The 25,189-nt window shown below is 47.4% G+C and overlaps 1 protein-coding gene and 1 long non-coding RNA gene across 8 annotated transcripts in view; one reads left to right on the forward strand and one right to left on the reverse strand.

The window, feature by feature from the left end:
* Nucleotides 1-6,412: 6,412 nt before the first annotated feature.
* PTPRT (protein tyrosine phosphatase receptor type T) overlaps nt 6,413-25,189 on the reverse strand; it is a 1,099,906-nt gene continuing 1,081,129 nt past the window's right edge. For all 7 annotated transcript variants that reach the window (XM_081556965.1, XM_081556964.1, XM_081556963.1 and 4 more), the window contains 4 exons: nt 11,006-11,131; nt 10,040-10,203; nt 8,324-8,459; nt 6,413-7,282 (listed from right to left, as the gene is read on the reverse strand). In XM_081556965.1, coding sequence (XP_081413091.1) covers nt 7,229-7,282; nt 8,324-8,459; nt 10,040-10,203; nt 11,006-11,131 — 480 coding nt within the window. In that variant the 3' untranslated portion in view covers nt 6,413-7,228. The remainder of the gene's footprint in view (nt 7,283-8,323; nt 8,460-10,039; nt 10,204-11,005; nt 11,132-25,189) is intronic.
* Nucleotides 12,865-16,520, forward strand: LOC145532285 (uncharacterized). The gene is made up of 3 exons (XR_014073127.1): nt 12,865-13,079; nt 13,633-13,725; nt 14,565-16,520. It is a non-coding gene; the product is annotated as an uncharacterized LOC145532285 (long non-coding RNA).

Here is a 25,189-nt window from a genome sequence, read left to right on the forward strand (position 1 = left end):
TCTCTTCTCATACGTGCTTTATCTATCAAACACCCAAACTGTACAAGTGCAGGCCATTGGGATTCACAGAGGAGGCTTCCGACAGCGTGGAGACTTGGGTCTCATGCAGTATCATGTGCCCAGTGGACGTGAAAACGTCAGTCTCCCTGGAGTTGATGGGAACCCCGTGATGGCCCTTCTAGGGCTACGATGGTGTCCAGTAGCCAAGGCAACGGCAGATGCCCCGACTCTCTGCCTTTCATTGGCTGGTGAGATGTAGGGTGAAAGAGAAGGTAGAAAGTGCTTTCAAGTCTGATCTCCAGTGTGGGTTAGCCTGGGCTAGTTCGGGGTCTGTCTGGCAATGAAATGGATGTACCGGGAATGGTGATAATCACTAGTCAGCTGAGTCACTGTGCTTTCGCTTTCGCAGTCTGCTCTAACAGATCTCAGGCATGGGGGAGGGGGTGTGGACTTCACCTCTGGAGCTAACGTGTATGGTACGCAAAACCCTGCTCTGGGTCCTGTTGGACCTTTACTGATTCTGCTGTCACTGATGGCCCTGTTGGCCAGTGGGTCTACACTGTGACTGATCTCATCAGAGATCTTGGTGGGCATGGGCTCTGTGGCACAGCAGCTGCTCTCTCTGGGCTGTTTGGTTATACCCAGCCTGGATGAGTGCTGGATGTGTGGCACAGCAGCTGCTCTCTCTGGGCTGTTTGGTTATACCCAGCCTGGATGAGTGCTGGATGTGTGGCCAGAGCAGCCTCTCGGCCCGTGCGGTGTGGGGGCAACAGGACTGGGGGCTTTAGCTCACACAAGCGAGCACAACTTGTTTGGCTTTGTGCTCTGCAGGAAGGAAGGCATTCCAACAAGGTCCCAGCTCTGTAGCATCTCACTCATCTGGGGGGAAGAAACCTAAAGGCCATCTCAGCAAAGCTCCTTCTTCCCTTTAAAAGGATGTCTGGCTTTTGCTGGACAGCTGCTAAGATGGGGCAGCTCAGCTTCTCTGGCAGATAGCAAGTCCTCTCTTAGAGCTATGAAGTTTCCACCCATTGGTCCTAGTTCCGCTCGTGGGAGTGACCATGAGAATTTATCTAACAGTCTGCAGGCATGTGGAGGGTATGGGCACTGGTATTCTGCCTGACCCTTCAGAAGTCTGATCTGACCTGGGAAATCACCCCTCTGTCCCTCTGAGCCTTCAGACTGCCCTGGAAGCTTTGGTCCGAAGAACACCTTACACCATTAATCTTCCACAGGAGAGATAGGGGTACCATCACAAAGGGGGCCCAGTGATTTATCTTCACAAGTGCAAAGGCACTGAAGTAAGTGTACAGAAACTCAGTTTTGCAGTTTTGACAGGTTGCTTCATATGCCCTTTCCTCCTCTGATTCTAAGCATCCCACCCACCAAAGAACCATAAATTAATTACCTTGAGCTCCAGGCCTTCATACCGATACCATTCTGTCCAGCACTCCAAGGGCCCTAGACTGTCATTCTCTAGGCATTTCTGCCAAGAACCAGGGTCCAAATTCCACCACTCAGAACAGCTCTCAGACACCCATGGAAATTCACGGTAACCCAGCCCAGCAGCCTTTTCCTACAGTATGCCCATTCTGAGTCCTTCTACACCTTTGTATTAGCCACAGTGACTACCCCAATCTCTTCGATAACTAGGATGCTAAGTCTGTAGTCTACCATTATGGGTGCTGACTTTGCGTCTTGGAGACCTTTCATGGGTGGATTTGAGGGGGTGCATGTGGCCCCTCTGACCCTTCCCACCTCCTCTGGAGGTAGGTGGGAGGGATGGTCTCTATGCAAGTATCATACACCAGCCAGAGTCACACGAAAACCTACCTCTGGTCTCCAGGAAACCAGAAGAGTGCATGCATGTGCGCAAATATGGCTTAGACATCTCTTTGTGCTTCTGAGGATCATAGCCATGGTTCTGAGACACCGGAGCCCCCTCTGCTCTCTGCCACTGACGTCTCTCCTTGCTGTTCCTCAAAGGCAGATCCTGGCTAGATGAAGCCAAGGCTTGCATTTTATGACTGCAAGGCATGTCTCTGTGGACAACTCCGACATGGAACCCTTGCGTGGGGTCCCAGGAACAAGGCTGAGTCTCAGCTGGTTCCCTCCAGCTGGATTCGCATTGCTCACTTCCCTGGTGTATCTGGCTGTGATTTGGAGCTGGCTTCACTGGCTGAGAAGGAGCTCAGTCTAGTTAGATGATGGGGGAAGGCACGTCAGGGCCATCCATTAGACTCATGTCTCATCTTCCCCCTTGCGGCTTTGGTTGACCATCCATCCCCGGGGATCTTGGCCCCGCACAGTGTGTTGGCTTTATGGTTCAGGATTAGCATTGAGCTCATCTTACCCTTGGGCTCACCCGTGTTTTCCAGGGCATTACTCCTGACTCAGCTTGCTGCTGATGCCCCGGGAGAGGCCAGATGCAGGCTAAAGGAAGGCAGTTTTCTTCATCCTGTTCTAAGGCAGTGAGGTTCAGGGGAACTACCATCTCCTTCAGTGTCACTGGATCTGGGCTGGGCAGTTATTCTTGCAAAGATGACCTGATACGCTCCTGTTTGCTCCTCCCTGTGCCTCACTTCTCTCTGCAGCATCCTTGCTAGACTGACCCCTCTGCACACAACAGGGATTCACACTGTCCTGAGGAAATGTGGATCATGGTAAGGACACACACCAAAGAGCTAGCTTACAGCGGGGACCCAGTGATGAATGAACATGATTGATCAGTCACAGGGAAAATTAATCACCTTTTCTCCCAGAGAGAGACTTGTTCTAAAGCAACATCTTGTTCCAAGTGGTTCTGCCCAGTCCCTCCCTGTTCCCTGTTCTACTGCGTCACAGAGGTGACCACTTTGCCCAGTAGACCCTATGCATTCTTGGTTCTGAGGATTCCTATTGGGTCCTAATGTCTTGGCTTTGCCTTCCTGTTTTCCCACCCAAAGCTCCCCAAATCTGCCTACTTCTGCCCGTCTGAGCCTTCTCTTTCCACATCTTTTCCCACTGGTTGGTCAACATTCTATAGGCAGGAAGTGACTGGGCTGGATTAGAAATGAAGACTAAGCTCTTTCTACCAAACCCCACGTCTCGCCAAGGGAGGGACTGTGCCATAGTAAACTGTGCTTCCTGGTGGCACCCCCTCCAGGGCCCTGCATATTGTAACAACCCAGTGAGTCTGTGGGGCTGAAGTACAGTGAGGAGGCTTCCAGCCCCTCATGTGAAGTGTGTCCTCAGATTGGGCCAGATTAGCAATCACGTGACTCCATGTGGACAGAGGGCACCACCTTCTAGAGGCCCCAGGATTCAGGAGTCTGCTGAGAAAGACAGTGTCATCCTCTCCTTTCCCTTTAGGGTTCTATGGGCTCAGCCTTCGCCATTCCAGATGGGCATGTCTGTGTAATTATAGTAAATGGCAAAGATTTCTTTTTTCTAGTATGCAACTGAAGGAGACTTGAGATCAACCCATGAACAGTGAGGTCAGGGAATCCCCACACCGGGGGTGGGTGGTGAGCCAGGGGGTAGGTGAGCTGGACTTGAGCTGGAGTCTGGCATCGGCTTTAGGAGGGAGCAGCATGGCCAGACACTGTGCCTCTCAGACTGGGCGGTCATTCCCTAGGGTTATCGTAGAGAGATGAGGGGGGCAAAGCCACATGAGGGGTCAGGCACATGTGGTTAAAAAAATATTGATACACTGTTGTTAAATCAGGCTAAATTAGCAAAGAATGCAAATACTATATGAATTGTTAAACATGAAACTGAAGGAGTTTTGAGCTTATTGTCTGCTTTGGGTTTTACAAGATTCACTGGGCCTGCTTCACGCTAGTCTTGGCTCTTAAGGGTCCCTCCCACCCCACCCCCTGCACCCCGTCATGGGAAAATGTGAGACACAGCAGTGGAAAGATACTGTCTTTGAAGTTAAAAGAACCAATTTAAACCCTGGCTCCCTCCTTTACTAGCTGTGGTGGAATGAGGCGGGGGGTGGGGGGGTAAGTGATTTCTCCCCTCAGTCTCCTCATCTGTAAAACGGGGACCGTTGAAAGCACATCTTAGGGGTGCTGGGAGAACTGGGTGAGCTCACATTAGTCTCCAGCACAGGGTCTGCTGGCTGCACAGGATGGGTGATACCCGGCAGGCAGGCTGCTACTTGGGCTACATCTAAAGAGAGGATGGAAAAGCAAGGTGATGCCTTCTGTTCCCACAAAGGGAGGCACGCTGTGACTGTCTGGAGGCTCAGAGCCCCCTGGTTCCAGGACCTTCACACAAGAAAGGAGGAGAGGACAACGAGTTAGGTTACATCTAGGATACATCTTGAAGGTGTGTAGGCCAGACATGCATGCAGGTGGGACAGTTCCTGGCTTCTCGTTAATTCCATCTTCTCCAAACAGGGTCTACATCTAAGAGGTGAGAACCACAAGGCTTTGTGCTTTTCACGAGTTTTCTTCTCCCCTAAGTCACATTCTAAGTTCCTACCATTTGAATTGATAGAAGCCACTGTCATTTAATCTGCCAGCAATTTCACCCCCTCCTAAGCAGAATAAATCCTAGAGTTTATTTGTATTGGAGACCACCCCCCTCCCTTGGGTCCTGTTTTGCACAGATGAGCCCCGGATCTCAGGGAGAAGTATACAGCAGGCTGATTTCCTAGGCTGCAGGCTTCCTGAAGGCCGGGGAGGGCTGGCTGGAGCCGGGGAGGCCGGTAGGCCCAGTGGGGTGGGGACCTGGGGCCAGGGGAAGAGCCATGAAAGGCGAAGAGCAGGCTCGTGGCGGGGCTTCTTTGCCTTCCTTTGCTTTGAGTTGCTTCCTTTTGAACCTCCAAAGCGCCAGCCCTCCCCTGATCGAGTCTGGGGTCCCTAGGCTACCAGACAGTGCCAGGACCCGTGCTGACAGAAGCAGCTTCTGGGAGCTCCTGCCATGTCCCGTCCTCAGGGGCCCAGGGGTCTGGCTTGGTACCCCCCTGCTCTGTGACATAGCAGAGATCCTGACTTCCTCACAGAAGCTGCGCCTCTTAATGTCCTGTGTATTTTGTTCCAGCAACAAATAATGAGCAGACGGACAAGTAGATGTGATATTAAAAAGTGTACGCTTAAGGAATGTGTTCACAGTGTCTGATGAAAGGAAGAGAGGCAGCCCCACTGGCTCCAGAGGGGCCTCCTCAACAGCGAGCTGAGCGCGTCACTCAGCTCCCCGGGCTCCGTGCTGCCCGCAGGGGCCAAGTCCTCCCTGCTGGCGGGGCGCTCGCCGCCCCCTCCACCCTGGCTTATCTCCTGTCCCCACGCCGCCGTGCTCTGCTCCGACCGGGCTCACCTCCCGCCATCTCGCCCACCCCCAAGGATTCTGCACACCTCTGTTTCTTTGCACGTGTGCTCTTGGCCTGAATGTCCTTCTCTTCGTTTTTCTAGCCGGTGGGAGGGATGTCACTTCCTCTAGGAAGCCCTGCTGGGAGGCTCGTGTAACAGCGGATGCTGCACTGAGGCTCTGTCTCCCCAGGATGCAGTAAGCTCTGAGGGAAACCTATGCTCCTCACGCCTGGTCTGGGGCCAGACCAGCTTCCAGGATGGCACATCCTGGATCCCAGGCCACCCCGGGCTGCCAGGTACTGTGCCAGAGCACCAGCTAGAGACCCAGGTAGAGAGAGAGCGTCCCCGGCTTGCAGACCTCACGGCCTGAGGGCCCAGAGAGCGGTTTTCACTGGCCGAGGTATAAGATGGGACTAGCTCTCCTGGGGAGCCGGGAATGAGTTACTAAAATACATCTGAAACTCTGAGCGTCCCAGAAACACGGGCATCAGAAAAAAAGAACTAGATTGCCATTTGTGGAGTTCTCTGCTCGAAAGTTTCTGGCCTTATTGTTCCTCCGTAAAATAATTGCTTGGCTACGAAAAGGATGAAGAAAACAGTACAAGTCTCACCACTACGATCTGCCTTTTGGAAACCTGAGGAAGATGCCTCAGTGTCTTCAGTTGTAAAATCAGGGTGATCACAGGTGAATAGCTCCTAGGGTAGGGTGGGGTAGGGGGTGGGTGGGTTCCAAGAATGTGCCAAGTCTGGTATATGGTAGATGCCTAGTCAAAGTCGGCTCCCTGTCATCGACTGACCCACACTTTGGGCAAGATCCCAGGCCTGATCCCCGAGGTCTGTTTTAAATCGGAGTATCACTGGGTCCACAGTGACCTTTTCTGAGATGGCAGCTGGGTTGCTCTAGGCAGGCATTCAAATTCGGAGCTCTGGGGTATGCGCCTTCTCTATCAGCCCCAAATGAAACTCCCCTTGCTCTGCGGCTGTGCTGACCCTGGTGGTGGTGGGGGGTACCTTCTGAGGACCTTGCCAGGGAGATAACAGTCCCAGGAGATTGGTCTTACAGCTATACAACCGAACTTCCCTCCCAACCAGTTTTTGATATCAGAGACTAAGACTTTACACCCTCCAAAAGAAAGTTTCTTTTCACATACACTTTGGAAAATCATCAAATCTTGTTCATCCCTCCCCAAGGAGTCACCACCCAGGACACACAGGGCCAGCTGGAGCCCTGCCCCGGGGCGGTGGTCCTCCTTCAGAGAGAGAGGAGAGGCAGCCAGGCTCCCTGCGGTCCCGCCCTGACCCATTGAGCACAGACAAACAGAGAAAACCTGGACCCAGGAGAGCCACGGACCCCGGGGCTGGTCAGTGAGTGGCAGAAGGTCAAGGCCCCGGGCTGGGGGAGGGGTACAGAATGGTGCTGGGCCAAGCCCCATGCAGGTGAGGCGGGAGGTGGGGGGGCCTCTGCTGTGGACTCGGGAGCATCCCGAAGTCCCAGTGATCCAGACCGGCGGGTGTCTGATGCCTGGGGTCCCTGGAGGAGACGGTGGGGGGCAGCAGAGCGGTGACCCCATGAGCCCAGTCACATCCACCTGCACCTATACAGTCGGCTTGCCGTGAGAGTCACAGACTTGAAAAGAGCAAAAGCAAGAGGTCTGGGCACTGAGAAATCCGGGCCTTGCTCTGGGTTCACTTCTGCACGCACGCTTGGCTGGTGGGGTATGCAAAAGACACCAGGGCCTGTCAGGGTAACAGCCTCCACGGCACCCGGAGACCCTGGGCAGGTGCAGAGCCCGCTGTGGACCACAGGACCTCCAGTCTTCTCCTTGGAGTTGGGCAGGGTGCTGCCCCTGAGCCCAGTCGCCGCCGTTCACAGAAATGGGGGCTTGGCCGCAGCAGCCTCTGGACTCTGGCAGGTTCCCCGAGCCGTCGGGCTAGAAGGAGCTTAAATATTCCAGTGCCACCTCGTATACAAATTTATACTGGTCCTGAGAGGAGGAGAGGCAGAGAAGGAGAAAAGTGATGAGCGAGAGATGGAAAGTGCATTTAGTTCAGAGTGTGGAGAGAATGTTATCTATGTCTGTACTAACAGTAGAGTCAAAATGTCCACGCAGATTCGGATCCAGTAAATCTGGAGTAGGGCTCGAGGGTCTACATTTCTGCCAAGGTCCCATGGGATGTTGCTGCTGGTCTATGGACCAGCCTTGGAACAGGCCCTCACTTTAGGTAAGACCGCACGGCACAGGTTTAAAGACTCATGTTAAAGTTCTCAGCATACGGCATGTCTCTGTCTCTGCAGCAGGTCTTAACCTTTGGAACTTTGCCACCAAGTTTCTTCCTGTCCTTTTCTTTACGATATCCTAGCTCAATGCTTCATACGGTAATCATTAGCATAAATTAATGAGAGTAGGTTTAAGTAAAGTGTTAGTTGCTCAGTTGTGTCTGCCTCTTTGCGACCCCATGGACTGTAGCCTGCCAGGCTCCTCTGTCTGTGGGATTTCCTAGGCAAGAATACTGGAGTGGGTTGCCACTTCCTCCTTCAGGGGATCTTCCCAACCCAGGGATTGAACCCACGTTGAACCCACTGCAGGCAGATTCTTTCTACCATCTGAGCCACCAGGGAAGTACCAGAATAGGTTTGGACTAAATCAAAAACATACCACAGAAAAACTCAAACATTTGGGCAATATCTTATGGAAAAAGCTGAACGGATGTTCTGGTAAACTCAATAATTCACATTCTACTAACCCAGCATCCCGTCCCCTAAACCAGAATGAGTGACACTTCCCTCTGGAGTGGAAAAGGGAACATAGAGCAGCGTGTGCCAAGAGGACTATCTGGACTGCTCTGCAGGAGAGAGGCGGTGAGGCTGGAGGGGCAGAAAGCAGGTAGCATGAGTGCAGAGGGCGGGGCTGCAGGCACTCAGGAAGCGCCAATGCTGAGTGTCTTCCCTTTCGGATGCTCTCTTCTTTAGGTCCCAGGAACCGCTGGCAGCCCCTGCTCTCGGAGGACAGCTCTCGGCCACTCACCAGGGTCTCCACCATGTTGGCCTTGCTGTTCCGTAACGTCTTCACTATGTGGAACACGTCGATGATGTTCTGCTGCTGGATCATCTCACACACGCTGCAGATGGCGCAGAAGGTTCCGCTGCGGCCTCCCCCGTTCCTAAACAGAGGAAGGAGGTGAGCAGACTCCTGGGTACCCCTCAGACACCTGCTGAGACCAAGGCTATGTCTGCAGCAGTGGGGAGGGGGGCAGGTGGCTCCCCTGGCAAATGCAACGGAAGGTGGTGGTAGAAAGCCCGAGCCATGGCTGAGTCCCATCTGTGCCATGAACCTGCTTTGACCTTGGGCACGTCACTTCCTGTGTCTGAGCCCCAGGTTCTTCATTTGTATCATAAAGGGGACGACCTTGGAGAGTTCACTTAGCTTGATGTTTCCTTGGTCCTAGGAGCATGTGACCGTCACCCATAGCACATGGACCCAAACCCCCAAGGCAGACAGATAAGAGTGTCTCTGGACATGCGGTACCTGCTTCCTTGTCCTAAAGGATGCTCTGGGTCCACCTGCATGCCCAGTGAAGATGATGGAAGGTTGCAGGTACTTTTACTTCTAGTTCTTTCCATCCACGAAGGACAACACTACCAGACACGGCTCTGTGAGCCTCAGGTCAGCCAGACTGGGTGTTGGGTGGGGCTGGGATGGGTGTGAGATGCTGGATCCTGAGAGAGACGCCACATCTCTATTTTCTTGATCAGAACATCTTGCGTAACCCGGGATGTATAAATAGGGATACAGGGCCCTTGGAAGGGTCAACCCTCCATTGCACCTTCTCTCTGAGGCCCCGTAAGTCATCTTCATGGACACACACCTCCAGCTCTTTACAGAAAGTCTCTTTAGGAATCTGCCAGGTTTGGAACTCCTGGGCGTGTTGCCAAGAGCAACTAATGATTTCATGTAATGGTCTGTGTCTAAAGAACATCTGGGTGGAAACTAAGTCTCTCAGTCAACCTCCCAGATGTTGCATCCACAGGACACTCAACGGCCAGATGTTCCAGGTGCAGACAGTCGCCCTCCCTTCACCAGCCAGCACCTGTACTTCGGTGTCTGTTTCAGCATCTCTGCCCTCCAAGGATGATGCCAAGGTCCCTCCTGTATGAGGACACCCCTTTGCCTTCCTACAGCTCAAACTGCTGGTCACCTTGGCAAGGGAAGACATGAAAAAAAGGTACTCCTGCAAAAAAGCAGGCTAAGAAACAATCCCACAGGCAAGAGTGGGCAGGGACCTCCCCCGCCTCACACCTCTCCCTTAAGTGCAACAGTCTTCCTGACGCGTGTGCACTGCCTGTTTGAAAGAGTTCCTGGTTTTGAAACAACTGAACTCAGTCCTGGGGTAAGATGTTATTAATGACTCCATCTGCTCCAGAAATACTATTCTGCAATGGGGAAGATCTTGATTCAATTTCCTTCTTAAAGAATGAGGCCCTCACATCACTTTTCCCCAAACCATTTTAAATTCTAAGAAGCAAAGGGAATGCTTGTGAATAGGATGTCCCACAGATAGCTTTATGACTGCACCCCCAGTCCATGAAAGGATTGTAATGCCTTGAATACATTCCTGTTGGCCTGCAAGGACGTGGTAAGGCCCGGGATGCTGAAGATAGTATTTGTGGCCAGCGGCATCTTCAAGGATGTCCTGTTCCCCACTTCCCCGTTGCCCTGGAGACCCCTCCCCATCATACTCACAGGCAGTGGACCACAGTGCGTCCCTCCCGCCCGTCGTACTGCTCCTGCCACTTCTCCAGCCGTCGGACCACCTTGAGCAGAGAGCGCTTGGAGGGGGGCGTGTCCCGGTAGGCGGGCCAGCCGATGTACTGGAGGTGCTGGACTATACGGTACCCGTCCTGGGGCTGAGAACAGAGAGGCTGTCAGGGGTGGTCTGCTGGGGGTGCAGCACTGCAGTGGCAGATGGAATAAATGGGGTCTAAGCCATAATGTCCTCATGGCGAGAGTTACACGCCATCCCCATGCCCGGCTCTGTGCACTGATTCTCCTGCTAAGACTGCCCTGCGTCCTTCCTCTCCCTGAAAGACTTCTATGCAGTCTTCAAAACCCAATCCAAGCATCCCTTTTTCTAGGAAAGCCTCCCTGAATACTGGGCAGGACTCTTCTCTCTCCTTGCTGTTCATGTGCCAAAACACAATTTGCTTTCCTGTGAGTTCTGAGGGCAGGGACTGAATTCTCTTCACCCCGGGCCCCCAGTAAAGACCATGGTCACTTTAGTCAGTCACAACTTAGTTAGCCCCTCATCTCTTCCCTCCCGCCCAATAACTCCTTCACCCAGCAGTGAAATTCTTCATGAAAGACACTTGTTTCCCAACTTACTTTCCAGCTAGCCCAAAGCTTACTGGATCCACTCAAAGGCTGCATCAACTCATGCCCATACCGCGTGACATGGCAGGGAAGCACTGTGCTCTGAGAGGTTTTGTCTACACAGCAGCCAGCGTGTCAGGGAACAGGCAGATGGCCGGCTGGGCGGCTCTGTGTGTGGGAACCACTCCGGGTCTGGAGCCGGAACTGGCAGAGGCATCACTTCCCCGAGGACGGGCGGATCAGGAGAGCACAGCACCAACTCCGGCCAGGTCCTCCCCAGCAGCATCCATCTGTTTTGGAAGGAGGAGCCCAGGAACACAGCAGCCGCCAGACACTCACCCGAGCCATGTTACAGATGCGGAATATCCTGTGGATGATGTCCTCGTCAATGTCTGCCGAGACGAACTCCACCTGGATGGGCCCGTAGCACCCTGACGTCTTCTCAGGCCAGTACTGCATGCAGAGCTGAGGCAAAGAGAGGGCTCACAGAAAGAGGCCAAGGCCAGGGATTGGGGCAGGGTGTTGGTTTCACTTATCCCGAGCCTGCAGGACATACTGGCTAGAAAGGTAGAGTACTATGTAGGAAATCAGGTTCAGCTTTCCCACTGGGCAACAGCCACCATTTTTTGGGCTGGGGGTGGGGGTGGGTTTGAAAAGTCAGAGCTCTGAACACAGAAACACTGGGCTTAAACATCTTTGCTGTGCTGATTTCGAACCATTTGTTAGGCTTGTTAGGCCTCAGTTTTCCCCATCTGTAAGGTGGGGAGAATACAGGCTACCTTGACACGCTGCTGTCAGGATTAGATAGAACACTGAGGGAAGGGAAGCTGCAACTTCTCCCCATTCTAGGAAAACCTTCATAGCATTCGTTTCATCATCAGATCACGAGTAGATTTAAATATATATGTAGGTTTTGACATCAGACAGGCTTGGGTCCAAGTCCAGTCTCTGCTGCTTACTAGCTGTGTAACACAGTTTTCTCATATGTAAAATGGGGCTGATTATGCTTACTTTGCACCAAGAGCTAATGTAACATGGTACTGAGAGATCTTGGCTGCTATTTTTCCTTTGGGGGGAAATTGGAAATTAGAACCTGCAGCAGGGAGCAAAAAGCAGTTGTTGCTTCTCACCCTGAGATGATGCTTCTCAGCAGAGGTTGCTTTGTCACCTAGGGGACATTTTTGATGGCCAAAAATGTCCATCTAGTGAGTAGAGGTTAGGATGCCACTAAATACCCTCTAGTGTCTGTGATGGCGGTCTGGAGAGGAATCTGGCCCCAAGTCTGATAGTGCAGAGACTGAGAGAGTCTGGTCTAAGATCCTAAATGGTCTCTTAAGTTTGTAGTGTCATCAAGAGTAAGAGACAGACACTTGATGCCCCTGTCTCTGTTGACTCACTGGATGACTTTAGTTCAGGAAAGAATGTTAAGGGTGGTGGCAGGGGATGTGGCTTACAGAAGGGCAAAGCCTGATCCCTCAACTCCTGGTTCCCAAGGGGCATAGATGCCCATAGAAACTCCCAGGTGTGACCAGAGATGGACACTGTCCAGGGCACAGAGGAAAGCTAAGCTTGGGCTGCAGGCTCGTGGGGACCACCCTAGCATGGATGAAGAGGCCATGTGTTAGCCTTTTCATCTGGGGACTGCCCAGAAGATGTAGCTGAGACTCAAAGACCCATCAAAGGTTTGGAGATGCAGGAGTCTCAGTGGGGTCTGCCATGGCCGAGGCTGAGCTTGCAGACGAGGAGCTAGACAGAGGGGACCCACAGCAACCCCAGCAATCCGGTGGCCTCCTCACAGCCACCACGGAGGCAGGCATTTCATGAAAGTGATCGGTTTTTCTTTTGCTGACAGCCAACTCACCCTGGGCATCACATGCGAAACCTTGTTAGATTCTATCCTTCCTCCAGAACTAGAGCCAGAATGGATGAGTGGGGTGGAGAGAGGGGAAGAACATGTCTCGCAGCTGTGTAGCCCAGACTCCAGTTTAGGGATACCCTTTGTTCATACTCACCATGGCCCGCTAGCCAAACTTGGCCAGCTGTCTGAGTCTGTAAAGGAAGTTTAGGTGTATTTTCCATTTGCATATTTTCTACGGTTTCTTTCGAGCTATAACGGTAGATATGAGTAGTAGTGACACCACAGTAGTAGTAGAGACCACAGAGCCTGCAAAACCTCAAGTATTTCCTGTTTCTCTCTGCAGGGAACATGGCAACCCTTGCCCTATAGGGTTGTTTTCAGGAAGAGAAAACACGTGGGGAGAAAGCCCTTAGCAGGGTGCTAGCACCCACTACTTTCCGGTGATTCATAGCATTCTTGAACCTTGCAGTATTCAACAAAAAGAACAATAATGATCATAGCTAATCTACAGATTTGAAGAAGTCTTCCTCTTATCACCCCTCTTAAATAGCAAAGGTAAGCAAGATTAAGTTTCATGATGCAATGGTACCTGGCTTTCCTGGCATCTCCATTGGCTGCTAATTGAGAATATTGAGAAAGGGTGTGTGTGTGTGAAAAGTGCTGGTCACAGTGGCCTTTGTGGCTGGACAGTCATCTGCTGAGCTGTGCAGTAATGACAAATCCATAACTTGAACTTCATTTCTCTTTGCCATTGGCTCTTCGGTCCTGTAACCTTCACAGTAATGAGGGACCGGTACAGATAAGTGTGTGGCTGGCTGGAGAAATCAGAATTAATCAGAACTGCCAATTTAAAAAAAAAATAATTGCCTTTATTACCTGCTTTGAATTGTGCCTTGCCAGAGGTTGGCTGTGATTCTGACATGAGTTCCGTGGGTCTGTAGTGTCAAGGAAAGTCTATTATCTCCAATATTTTCAGTCTGGAGAGAATGTGGAATGATTTGTCTCTTTTAATAAGATTTCCAGACCAATTTCTCAAACTAATAGGTTCTACTCTGCCTTAAACAAGACTCCTATATTTTGGGACACATCTCTGCATTTGATTTTCCAGGTCACTCTCCATCTTGCCCAGAGGCCTGGGGAAGGTTGCAGGGTCCTTCTGATGCTGCAGCACAGCTGGCCTTTCACTCGAGTTCCCTAATATGTGAGTCCACATCAGCAGTGACATGGGTGATGCATGGGCAGATGTGGTGTCTAAGCTGTCAGAGATCATCAGGGTCTCCCCCTAACCTGTGATGCTGCACCTATTGTAGCCGCGGGAAATGGGAGCGGGAATGGGGGAAGCCAGTGCTCTGTTCCCAGTGGCCTTTGGGGGGCTGGGAAATGAGAATCATCAATAAGAAATGCCCTCGAAGGTTCAGCTCAAGACCGTCCTGTGTCCAAGTGCTGGGGTTGTACCTCAGTGGGTACCACCATTTTGGCCTGTGAATGCAGTTAGCAGAAGGTTAATGGGGCTCCTGCTTGAAGCACCCTGGGTTCAAGTCCCAGCCCTGTCACTCTCTAGCTGAGTGACTCGGCCAAACCTTTAGCTTCTCCAGGTTAAGCTGTGAACCTGAATGTGCCTACTTAGCACAAGAATCTGTAACTAGTGAGCACTCAATAAAGGGGAGCTATAATTATTAGGTGGTGTGGGAGAGGGTCACTCAAAACAAGAAGGATTAAGTAAAGGGTCTTTTTCTTTCAAATTAGCAGCCCGTATGAAAATTTCTCTTTAGGATAATACTCAAACAACTGCCCCTGTGAAAATTCCTGACCAGCCAGCCTGATAGAGCAGTGGGGACAGGTGGCATCTGGGATATATGGACACTGTTCTGCATGTCAAAGGAGAGGGACCCAGGGATGCAAGAGGAAAAATAGGAGCATAAGGGAACCAGTGAAAGGGCTAAAGGTGAATCAGGGTGTCATCTGACTGCCCCCACCTCTAAATATTAAGCAAATTTATAACAACATGGACAGTGCTCAGTGTGCATGGCTTTCTTGTAGACGTCAGCGAGAAGCTGAGCTTTGTTCCCTTGGTGACTTAAAAGTGGAGCTGAGACCAGACCGTGAGCACATAAGCATCAACCGTTTATAGGACAGCGACTAAGATGGTGGAGTAGAAAGACCCTGAACTCCTCTCCTCTCCTGAGCAAACCAAAATCACAACTATCTGCAGAACCACCATCAGTGAAAAAGACTGGAACCTACCAGAAAGATCTTCTACAACTAAAGACACAAAGAAGGACTCACAATGAAAAGAGGTAGAATGGGTGAACTTGGGATATAATCAAGCCCAGGCTGGACTCCCCAGCCTGAGGGTCTGGGAAGACAACCCCCCAGAGCATTTGTTGTTGAAGGCCAATGGGGCTTGATTCTGGGAGCCCCACAGGACTATAGACCTCACTCTTAAAGGGTACACACAGAATCTCACACGTGCTGGGTCGCAAGGCCAGAGCAGGAGTTTGATAGAAGCCTGGGCCAGACCTACGTTGCTGCTCTTGGAGACTCTTCAGAGAGGCAGGGGGCAGCTGTGGCTCCTTCTGGGGACACAGACACTGGTGACAGCCATACTAGGGAACATTCTGCTGTGTGAACACTGCTGCTGCCATCCTGGCTCATCAACCCCCCTCAAAAGCCTGTAGATGCTACTGTGCCTCCGGCCAAACAACTGAACAGGTGAGGACACAGACCCGCCCCTTAGCAGACAGGCTGCCTAAACTCTTACTAAACCAACAGCCAGCTCCACCCACCAGAGGGCAGGCACCATCCCTTTTTCTGCAGGAAGCCCAAATTAGCTTAGCCTCACCCATGAGGGGACAAAAACCAAACACAAGAAAACTATGGTCCCACAGCCTGTGGGCTCTGGTCCTACCCACTAGCAGGCCAATACAAGCTTTGGGATACCCAGGACCCTATACCCAACTGTGTCCTCCCCCCGCTCCCCACTCCAACTTGAAAGAAGCTTGAGCATCCCTGGGCTCTGCAGCCAGGAACTGGCTTTACCTGCCAGTGGGTAGGTAACAGCCTGAGAATTTTCAAGACCCTGACTCCAGCCACCAGCACTAGCCCAGAAGACCCCCTAGGGTTCTGTCGCCTCATGACTACATAGGCTAACTAACTAGCAGCTGGTGAGGACAGTTTAAGAGACCTCTGGGACAACACCAAATGCACTAATATTCACATTATAGGGATCCCAGAAGGAGAAAAAAGAGGGCATGAGAAAATATTTGAAGACACAATAGCTAAAAACTTCCCTAACCTTGGAAAGGAAACAATTACCCAAGTCTAGAAGAGCAGAGTCCCATGCAGCACTAACCCAAAGAGGAACACATCAAGACACATTGTAATTAAAATGACAGAAAGAGAATATTAAAAGCAACAAGGGAAAAACAATAACAGAAAGGAAATTCCTATGAGGCTGTCAGCTGACTTTTCTGTAGACACTCTGCTGGCCACAAGGGAGTGGTATGATCTATTTAAAGCAATAAAGGGAAAAACCTGCAGCCAAGAACACTTTACCCAGCAAGGTTCTCATTCAGATTTGATGGAGAACGCGAGAACTTTACAGACAACCAAAACCTAAAAGAGTCTGGCATCATCAAACCAGCTTTACAACAAAAAACAAGAACATTACAAAATGCAGAAGCTCACCAGTAAAGGCACACATACATAAAGGAAGGCAGTCAGCCCCACACAAAGCTATTATGGAGGATAAAAGTAGTAAAACAACCATCTATAGCCATAATAAGCAGTTAATAGATACACAAAACGATTAAATATAAAATATATCAAAAACAGTACTCATGAGGGGAGGAGAGTACAGATGTAGGGTTTTAAAAGTGCATTTGAAATCAAGGGATCATCAACTTAAAATAATCACATATAGACTGTTATACAAAAAGCTCATGGTAACCACAAACCAAAAATCTATAATAGATATATACACACAAAAAAGAAAAAGGAGTCCAAACATAACACTAAAGATGATAGTCATCAAATCACGGGAGAAGAGAGCAAAAGGGGGGGGAACCTATAAAATAAATCCAAAATAATTAAAAAGGCAATAAAAACATACACATTGATAATTACCTTAAATGTAATGCACTAAATGCTCTAACCAAAAGACACAGACTGAAGGCATACAAAACAAGACTTCTATACATACTGCCTACAAGAGACTCACTTCCGATCTAGAGACACATACAGACTAAAAGTGAGGAGATGGAAAACGGTATTCCATGCCAATGGAAATCAAAAGAAATCCAGAGTAGCAATACTTACATCAGATAAAATACTTTGAAGACTGTTACAGTATACACAGAAGGGCACAACATAATGATCAAAGGGTCAGCCCTTGACACAACAGTTGTAAATATGCACCCAACACAGAAGCATCTAAATATAAATATGAACAGACACAAAAGGAGAAATTGACAGTAACACAATAATTGTGGGGGACTTTAACATTCCTGTCAATGGGCAGATGATCCAGACAGAAAATCAATAAGGAAACACAGTCCTTAAATGACACGTTAGACCAAATATATGTAATTAACATACAGAGAGCACTCCATCCAAAAGCAGCACAACATACATTATATTCAAGTGCCTGTGGAATGGTCTCCTGCATTGCAGGCAGATTCTTTACCAGCTGAGCCATAAGGGAAGCCCAGGATAGATCACATACTAGACCACAAAAAAACTCAGTAACTTTAAGAAAGTTGAAATCATATCAAGCATCTGTTCCTACCACAACACTATGTTAGACTAGAAATCAACTAGAAGAACTGCAAAAAACACAAACATATGGAGGCTAACTAATATGCTACTAAAGAACCAATGGATCACTGAAGAAATCAAAGAGGAAATAAAATATCTAGAGAAAAATGAAAACAAGATGATTCAAAACATATGGGATGCAGAAAAAAGCAACACTAAGAGAGAGGTTTATACAAACTTACCTGAGGAAACAAGGAAAATCTTAAACAATCTAACCTTATACCTAAAGAAACTAGAGAAAGAAGAACAAACAAACCCCCCAAATTATCACTAGAAGGAAAGAAATCATAAGGATCAGAGCAGAAACAGAGACTTAAATTTTCAATGAAAGCTGTTTTTTTTTGAAAAGATAAAACTGGTAAAATTTGAGCCAGACTCATCAAGAAAAAAAAGGGAGATGGCCCACATCAAAATCAGAAATGAAAAAATTTATAAACTGACACCACAGAAATACAAAGGATCAAAAAAAATTACTATGAACAATAACATGCCAATAAAATGTACAACCTAGAAGAAATGGCCAAATTATTAGAAAGGTACAATCTCCCAAGACCAAGCTAGGAAGAAATAGAAAATATGAACAGACCAGTTATCAGTAATGAAATTGAATCAGTAATTAAAAAATGCCCAACAAACAAAATTCCAGGACCAGATGGTTTCACAGTTGACTTTTACCAAACATTTTAGAGAAGAGTTAATATCTGTCCTTCTGAAACTATTCGAAAAAACTGCAGAGTAAGGAAAACTTCTGAACTCATTCTATAAGGGTAGCATCATCTTGATACCAAAACCAGACAAAGATATCACAGAAGACAAAACACACTACAGGTCAATATCATTGATTAAATATATATGCAAAAATCCTCAACAAAATACTAGTAAGCCAAATCCAATGATTCATTAAAGGGATCATACACCATGATTAAGTGGGATTTATCTCAGGGATGGAAGGATGTTTTTTGATATCTGCAAGTCAATCCGTGTGATACACCACATAAACAACTGAAGAGTAAAAACCATACAATCATCTCAATAGATGCAGAAACAGCTTATGACAAAATTCAACACCCCCACTTATGATAAAAACTCTCCAATAAGTAGGCATAGAAGGAACATACCTCAACATAATAAAGGCCATATATGACAAACCCGAAGCTAACATCACACTCAGCAGTGAAAAACTGAAAACATTTCCTCTAAGGTGAGGAACAAGACAATGCCCACTCTTTCCACACTTATTCAACACAGTATTGGAAATCTTAGCCATGGCAATCAAGATAAAAATCAAAACTGGAAAGGAAGAAGTAAAAACTCACTGTTTGCAGATGACTATGTGGTATCACCTACATGTGGAATCTAAAAAATACAACAAACTAGTGAATATAACAAAAAAGAAGTCTCACAGATATATAGAACAAATTAGTGGTTACCAATGGGTGGGGGAGTGGGAGGTACAAAGTGTTGGGTGTAAGATAGGCTCAAGGATGTAGTATGGGGAATCGAGCCAATATTTTGTAATAACTGTAAATGGAAAATAACCTTTAAAATTATACAAGTTGATTTGTACTATTGTTTTTTAGATTCCATGTATACCTGATATAATATGATATTTGTCTCTCTCTGGACTTACTTTACTCAGTATGACAGTCTCTAGGTCCATCCATGCTACTGCAAATGGTGTTACTTCATTCTTTTTGATGGCTGAGTAATAACAGAAATAGAGTCACAAACGTAGAAAACAACTTATGTACCAAGGGGGAAAGGGCAGGAGGGATAAATTGGGAGACTGACGTTACACTACTATATATAAAATAATAACTCATGAGTACCTACTGTTTAGCACAAGGAACTCGACTCAATACTCTGTAATGACCTATATGGAAAAAGAATCTACAACAGAGTGGATGTATGTGTTTGTATAACTGATTCACTTTTGCTGTACAGCAGAAGCTAACACAACATTGTAAATCAACTATATTCCAATAAAATTAATTAAAATATTTCACCCAAAAAAGTTATATAAAAAATTTAAATTTACAAAAGAAATAAACGGTTATAGAAACTTGGGGAGAAGAGTTTATGGTTTCTTCAGGCCCTGGAAATAGGGGTTTCAAAGGAGTCCACTTGCTTCTCTAAACCCACAAGGACCCAGCTGACCTGGGGCCACACACACACTCAGAAACACTTTGGTATCTGTTCCTTAGATGGGGAATTTTGAAGTGGCTATGTCTCCATGGTAGAGTCCAATTATTTAGCCCAGCCTCTTCCTACCTTAGCTCCCAGGGCTCGCCTCTCTTTCTTACCCATCCCTCTGGGAGGCATGGTGCTGCCTGCCCATAGGGAGGGCCTCACTACTGCAAATGCACACGGGCAGGCTGATGACCACACTCGGGGGGCCCGGGAGGGACGCTGGTGCAGCAGCTGCTGCTGATTTCAAAATGGCCGTGCTTCTCCTGGAAAAGCAGAGGGACTTTTGCTATTTATTGTCAGAACAAGTTAAACCAAGCGAAAGTCATGAAGCCTGTGTGGACAGTCCTGGAACAGCTGCCATGCATTATTCCACCTACTGACTTCCATTGCTGCTTGGGCCACAGAAAGATGTCCTACGGGGGTGCGTGTTCACACGTGAAATCTAACAAACATGAAGGTCGCCTCTCGGTTAGACATCATTTTCTTGCTGATGGAATCAGAAAGCTTGTTAGTTGCTGAAATAAACACGTTCTGATGACTTAAATCTAGCAATATGGGCCTATTTTTGGAATAAACAATCCTCAAGCGTATTTCTGTGCACCTCAGTTATGACTTTCATTAATTAATAAGTATTTTGATAAAATGGAAAAGCCAAGTAATACAGCTTCCAGAAATGAAAGCCTGTATTATCAAGGTCCTTGTGATCCATAGGAGGGAATCGATCCCAGGCCACCTAAAGGTGAAATGAATTACTAGTATTTTTAAGAGAAAAGTGTGTTACCTAAATTGGTTTTGAAATTCCAATCAGTAATGATGAAACTTCCTAAAATAAATTCCACAAAGAGACCAAAACATATTATTGGGTTTAATACTGTGGCCAGTAAGGAAGACAGACTGTCAGGGAAGAGGAGGATGTGAAGCTGGGGAGAGACAGAGAAAAGCACATGGACCGTAATCAAAGCACATTCGTCCTCCTTCCTCTGTTCACCTCTCCATTCACAAGATAAATACTGCTACTCCATGTAGCAGGTGGAAACTCACTTTTATGATGGGTGCATCAGAGCTTGTTTCTGGGAAAGAAGGGGGAGTTTAGGAAAATATCTACAGAGGAAGGTAGGGTGGGTGGAAGGCAAAGGTTCAGGGCCGGTTTCAGAAAGGGGTAATAAAGAGATGGCTGAATTCCTCAGCTTAAGAAGGGAACGGCTTTGGGGGGAGGAGGGGTGGAAGATTGGGATGAAGGAGGAGGGAGAGAGAAGGTAGAGGGAGGAAAAAAGTGGTTTGGGCAACAGGGTAGGGGGAAGACATGCTGCTGGCCACCAAGCGTGAGGAGCGAGGTGGGGTTTATCCCAGGAATGCAAGGTTTTTTTAACATCCGCAAATCAATCAATGTAATACACCACATTAACAAATTGAAAGAAAAAAACCATATGGTTATCTCAATAGACGCAGAAAAAGCCTTTGACAAAATTCAACATCCATTTATGATAAAAACCCTCCAGAAAGCAGGAACAGAAGGAACATATCTCAACACAGTAAAAGCTATATATGACAAACCCACAGCAAACATTATCCTCAATGGTGAAAAATTGAAAGCATTTCCCCTAAAGTCAGGAACAAGGCAAGGATGCCCACTCTCACCACTACTATTCAACATAGTTTTGGAAGTTTTGGCCACAGCAATCAGAGCTGAAAAAGAAATAAAAGGAATACAGATAGGAAAAGAAGAAGTAAAACTCTCACTGTTTGCAGATGACATGATCCTCTACATAGAAAACCCTAAAGACTCTACTAGAAAATTACTAGAGTTGATCAATGAATATAGTAAAGTTGCAGGATATAAAATTAACACACAGAAATCCCTTGCATTCCTATACTCCAATAATGAGAAAACAGAAAGAGAAATTAAGGAAACAATACCATTCACCATTGCAACAAAAAGAATAAAATACTTAGGAATATATCTACCTAAAGAAACAAAAGACTTATATATAGAAAACTATAAAACACTGATGAAAGAAATCAAAGAGGACACAAACAGATGGAGAAATATACCGTGTTCATGGATTGGAAGAATTAATATAGTGAAAATGAGTATACTACCCAAAGCAATCTATAGATTCAATGCAATCCCTATCAAGCTACCAATGGTATTTTTCACAGAACTAGAACAAATCATCTCACAATTTGTATGGAAATATAAGAAACCTCGAATAGCCAAAGCAATCTTGAGGAAGAAGAATGGAACTGGAGGAATCAACCTGCCTGACTTCAGGCTCTACTACAAAGCCACAGTCATCAAGACAGTATGGTACTGGCACAAAGATAGAAATATAGATCAATGGAACAAAATAGAAAGCCCAGAGATAAACCCACGCACATATGGACACCTTATCTTCGACAAAGGAGGCAAGAATATACAATGGAGAAAAGACCATCTCTTTAACAAGTGGTGCTGGGAAAACTGGTCAACCACTTGTAAAAGAATGAAACTAGAACACTTCCTAACACCGTACACAAAAATAAACTCAAAATGGATTAAAGATCTAAACGTAAGACCAGAAACTATAAAACTCCTAGAGGAAAACATAGGCAAAACACTCTCCGACATAAATCACAGCAGGATCCTCCATGACCCACCTCCCAGAATATTGGAAATAAAAGCAAAAATAAACAAATGGGACCTAATTAAAATTAAAAGCTCTTGCACAACAAAGGAAACTATAAGCAAGGTGAAAAGACAGCCTTCAGAATGGGAGAAAATAATAGCAAATGAAGCAACAGACAAACAATTAATCTCAAAAATATACAAGCAACTTCTGCAGCTGAATTCCAGAAAAATAAACGACCCAATCAAAAAATGGGCCAAAGAACTAAACAGACATTTCTCCAAAGAAGACATACAGATGGCTAACAAACACATGAAAAGATGCTCAACATCACTCATTATTAGAGAAATGCAAATCAAAACCTCAGTGAGGTATCATTTCACACCAGTCAGAATGGCTGCTATCCAAAAGTCTACAAGCAATAAATGCTGGAGAGGGTGTGGAGAAAAGGGAACCCTCTTACACTGTTGGTGGGAATGCAAACTAGTACAGCCACTATGGAGAACAGTGTGGAGATTCCTTAAAAAACTGGGAATAGAACTGCCATATGACCCAGCAATCCCACTGCTGGGCATATACACCGAGGAAACCAGAATTGAAAGAGACACGTGTACCCCAATGTTCATCGCAGCACTGTTTACAATAGCCAGGACATGGAAGCAACCTAGATGTCCATCAGCAGACGAATGGATAAGGAAGCTGTGGTACATATACACAATGGAATATTACTCAGCCATTAAAAAAAATACATTTGAATCGGTTCTACTGAGATGGATGAAACTGGAGCCCATTATACAGAGTGAAGTAAGCCAGAAAGAAAAACAACAATACAGTATACTAATGCATATATATGGAATTTGAAAGATGGTAACGATAACCCTATATGCGAGTCAGAATAAGAGACACAGATGCATGGAACAATTTTATGGACTCTGAGGGAGAAGGTGAGGGTGGGACGTTCTGGGAGAATAGCATTGAAACATGTATATTATCGTATGTGAAACAGAACACCATTCCATGTTCAATGCATGAGACAAGGGCTCAGGGCCGGGGCAATGGGATGACCCAGAGGGATGGGATGGGGAGGGAGGTGGGTGGGGGGTCCAGGAAGGGGAACACATGTAAACCCATGGCTGATTCATGTCAATGTATGGCAAAAACTATTACAATATTGTAAAGTAATTAGCTCCCAACTAAAATAAATAAGTTTATTAAAAAAAAAAAAAAAAAGAATGAGGATGTGTCAGACTTCCCTGCTGGTCCAGTGGTTGAGAATCCACCTGCCAATGCAGGGGACATGGGTTCGATCCCGGGTCTGGGAAAATTCCACATACCTTGGGGCACCTAAGCCCATGTAGAGCTGTGCTCCACAACAAGAGAAGCCACTCTAATGAGAAGCCCACGCACCACAACTAAAGGAGGCCCGCACAGCAATGAGGACCCAGCGCAGCCAAAACTACAACACAAACCGCAGGAATGAGGACATGCGATGTTCAGCCTTCAGCCACAGGCAGGGCTGGGACATGAACCCCATGCTGCCGCCAGTAGAGCCTGAGCTGGATCTCAGAAGTGGACGTGAACACAGAACCCCCTTGGAGTCCCCAGAAATCTTGGGGGTGCACAGTGGGCTTTCCCACACAATGGGGAAGAGGAAACAAAGCCCCTTTTATGTAAACCTTCAAAGATAGAGTGGATTTGGCTGCCATCTGAGGTACACGGATTTCATAGGTGATAACATTGAGACTTTGACAAGTTAAGAAACTGGCTTAAGGCGACATAGCAAGTACATGGCAAGGCTGGAACTTGAACTCAGGTCTCTTGACCCCTGACTCCTTATTCTCCTGTTCCAGTGGGTTTAGAGACAGAGATATGGCCCCTTGCAAAGGTCAGACCTGGGACTTGCGGAGACACAGACTTGGGGGTTTGTGTGTATTTTGCTGGCATGTGAGGCTGTGTTTTTACAAGCTGAGATAAAAATGGGGCTAGAAGTGCTTGCTATTTGCCTTCCAGGCACAGTGACAGGAAAAGACATCTCTGAAACATCACCCCCGCTTTTTTCCTGGGAGGATGACAAGCTTGCCTGTCTCACTTCTAGAAGCTCGGTGGGAATGCATGTCCTTGGCGCCCACCCCCTCACCTTTGCACCTGGATTTGCATCACATGAAATCTCAGATTTCCCATGGTGGGAGTTCAGAATTGGGCAATGCAGCTCTTACACAAGCTGGGGCTCTTGCTTGCTTTAAACTAAGACACATTGCTTCCCGCTCCGTATACCCAGGTACCAGCAAGCCAGTGCTTGTCAGATCCTGGGGCCCTGGAAGCCCTGTTTATACGGTGGTGAAAGTCTTCACCATCCCTGGCAGGGGGCCCTGGGCCTGGGTTGGGGTGGCTGTGGGACTCTGGACAAAGTCTGCCTGGGCCTTAGCTTCCTGACCTGCAAAATGAGAGGAAAGGGGCCTGGTCAGACCAGTGGATTCCACAGTGATGGCCATAAAGTTGGCAGGAAAAGCCAATGAGCTATCTCCTAGGTCTTTAAGAGCCTCCTAGTGGAGGACACCAAGACTGGTTTTAGAACACCTCACTGTCTTAGTGCTATGGCCTGCGGATCAGAAATTCATTGAGACATTTTTGATTGTGGAAAAGATACAGGAAGATGAACAAATTATTAATTAGTAAATATAGTTTGGAAAATAAAGCCTTACAGAGTGGCGGGTCTTTGGAGGGAAGACATAGGAAATATTGTAAGATGTTTATAAAATCTCTAAGATTTCAGCAAGGTAAAGTGTACTCCCTAGAATTAGTGACAAGTAAAATACTGAAAGTCTCAGGGGATCCTCAAGCAGAGCCAATATAATAAATGAGCCAGAATATTCAAGAATGCCAAAGCCCCATGAGTTTGAGCAAATTATGGGAGATAGTAAGGGACAGGGAAGCCTGGCGTGCTGCAGTCCTCGCGGTCGCAAAGAGTCGGACGCGCCTTAGTGACAGAACAACAAGAAAAGCCCCGGCACTTACTCTATGGAAACAACAGAAGTGAGGCTGGGTCTCACTGAC

This window comes from Giraffa tippelskirchi, chromosome 13 (assembly GCF_054371585.1).
Source record: "Giraffa tippelskirchi isolate mGirTip1 chromosome 13, T2T-mGirTip1v1.2.pri, whole genome shotgun sequence".
NCBI classification, from domain to species: Eukaryota; Metazoa; Chordata; class Mammalia; order Artiodactyla; family Giraffidae; genus Giraffa; species Giraffa tippelskirchi.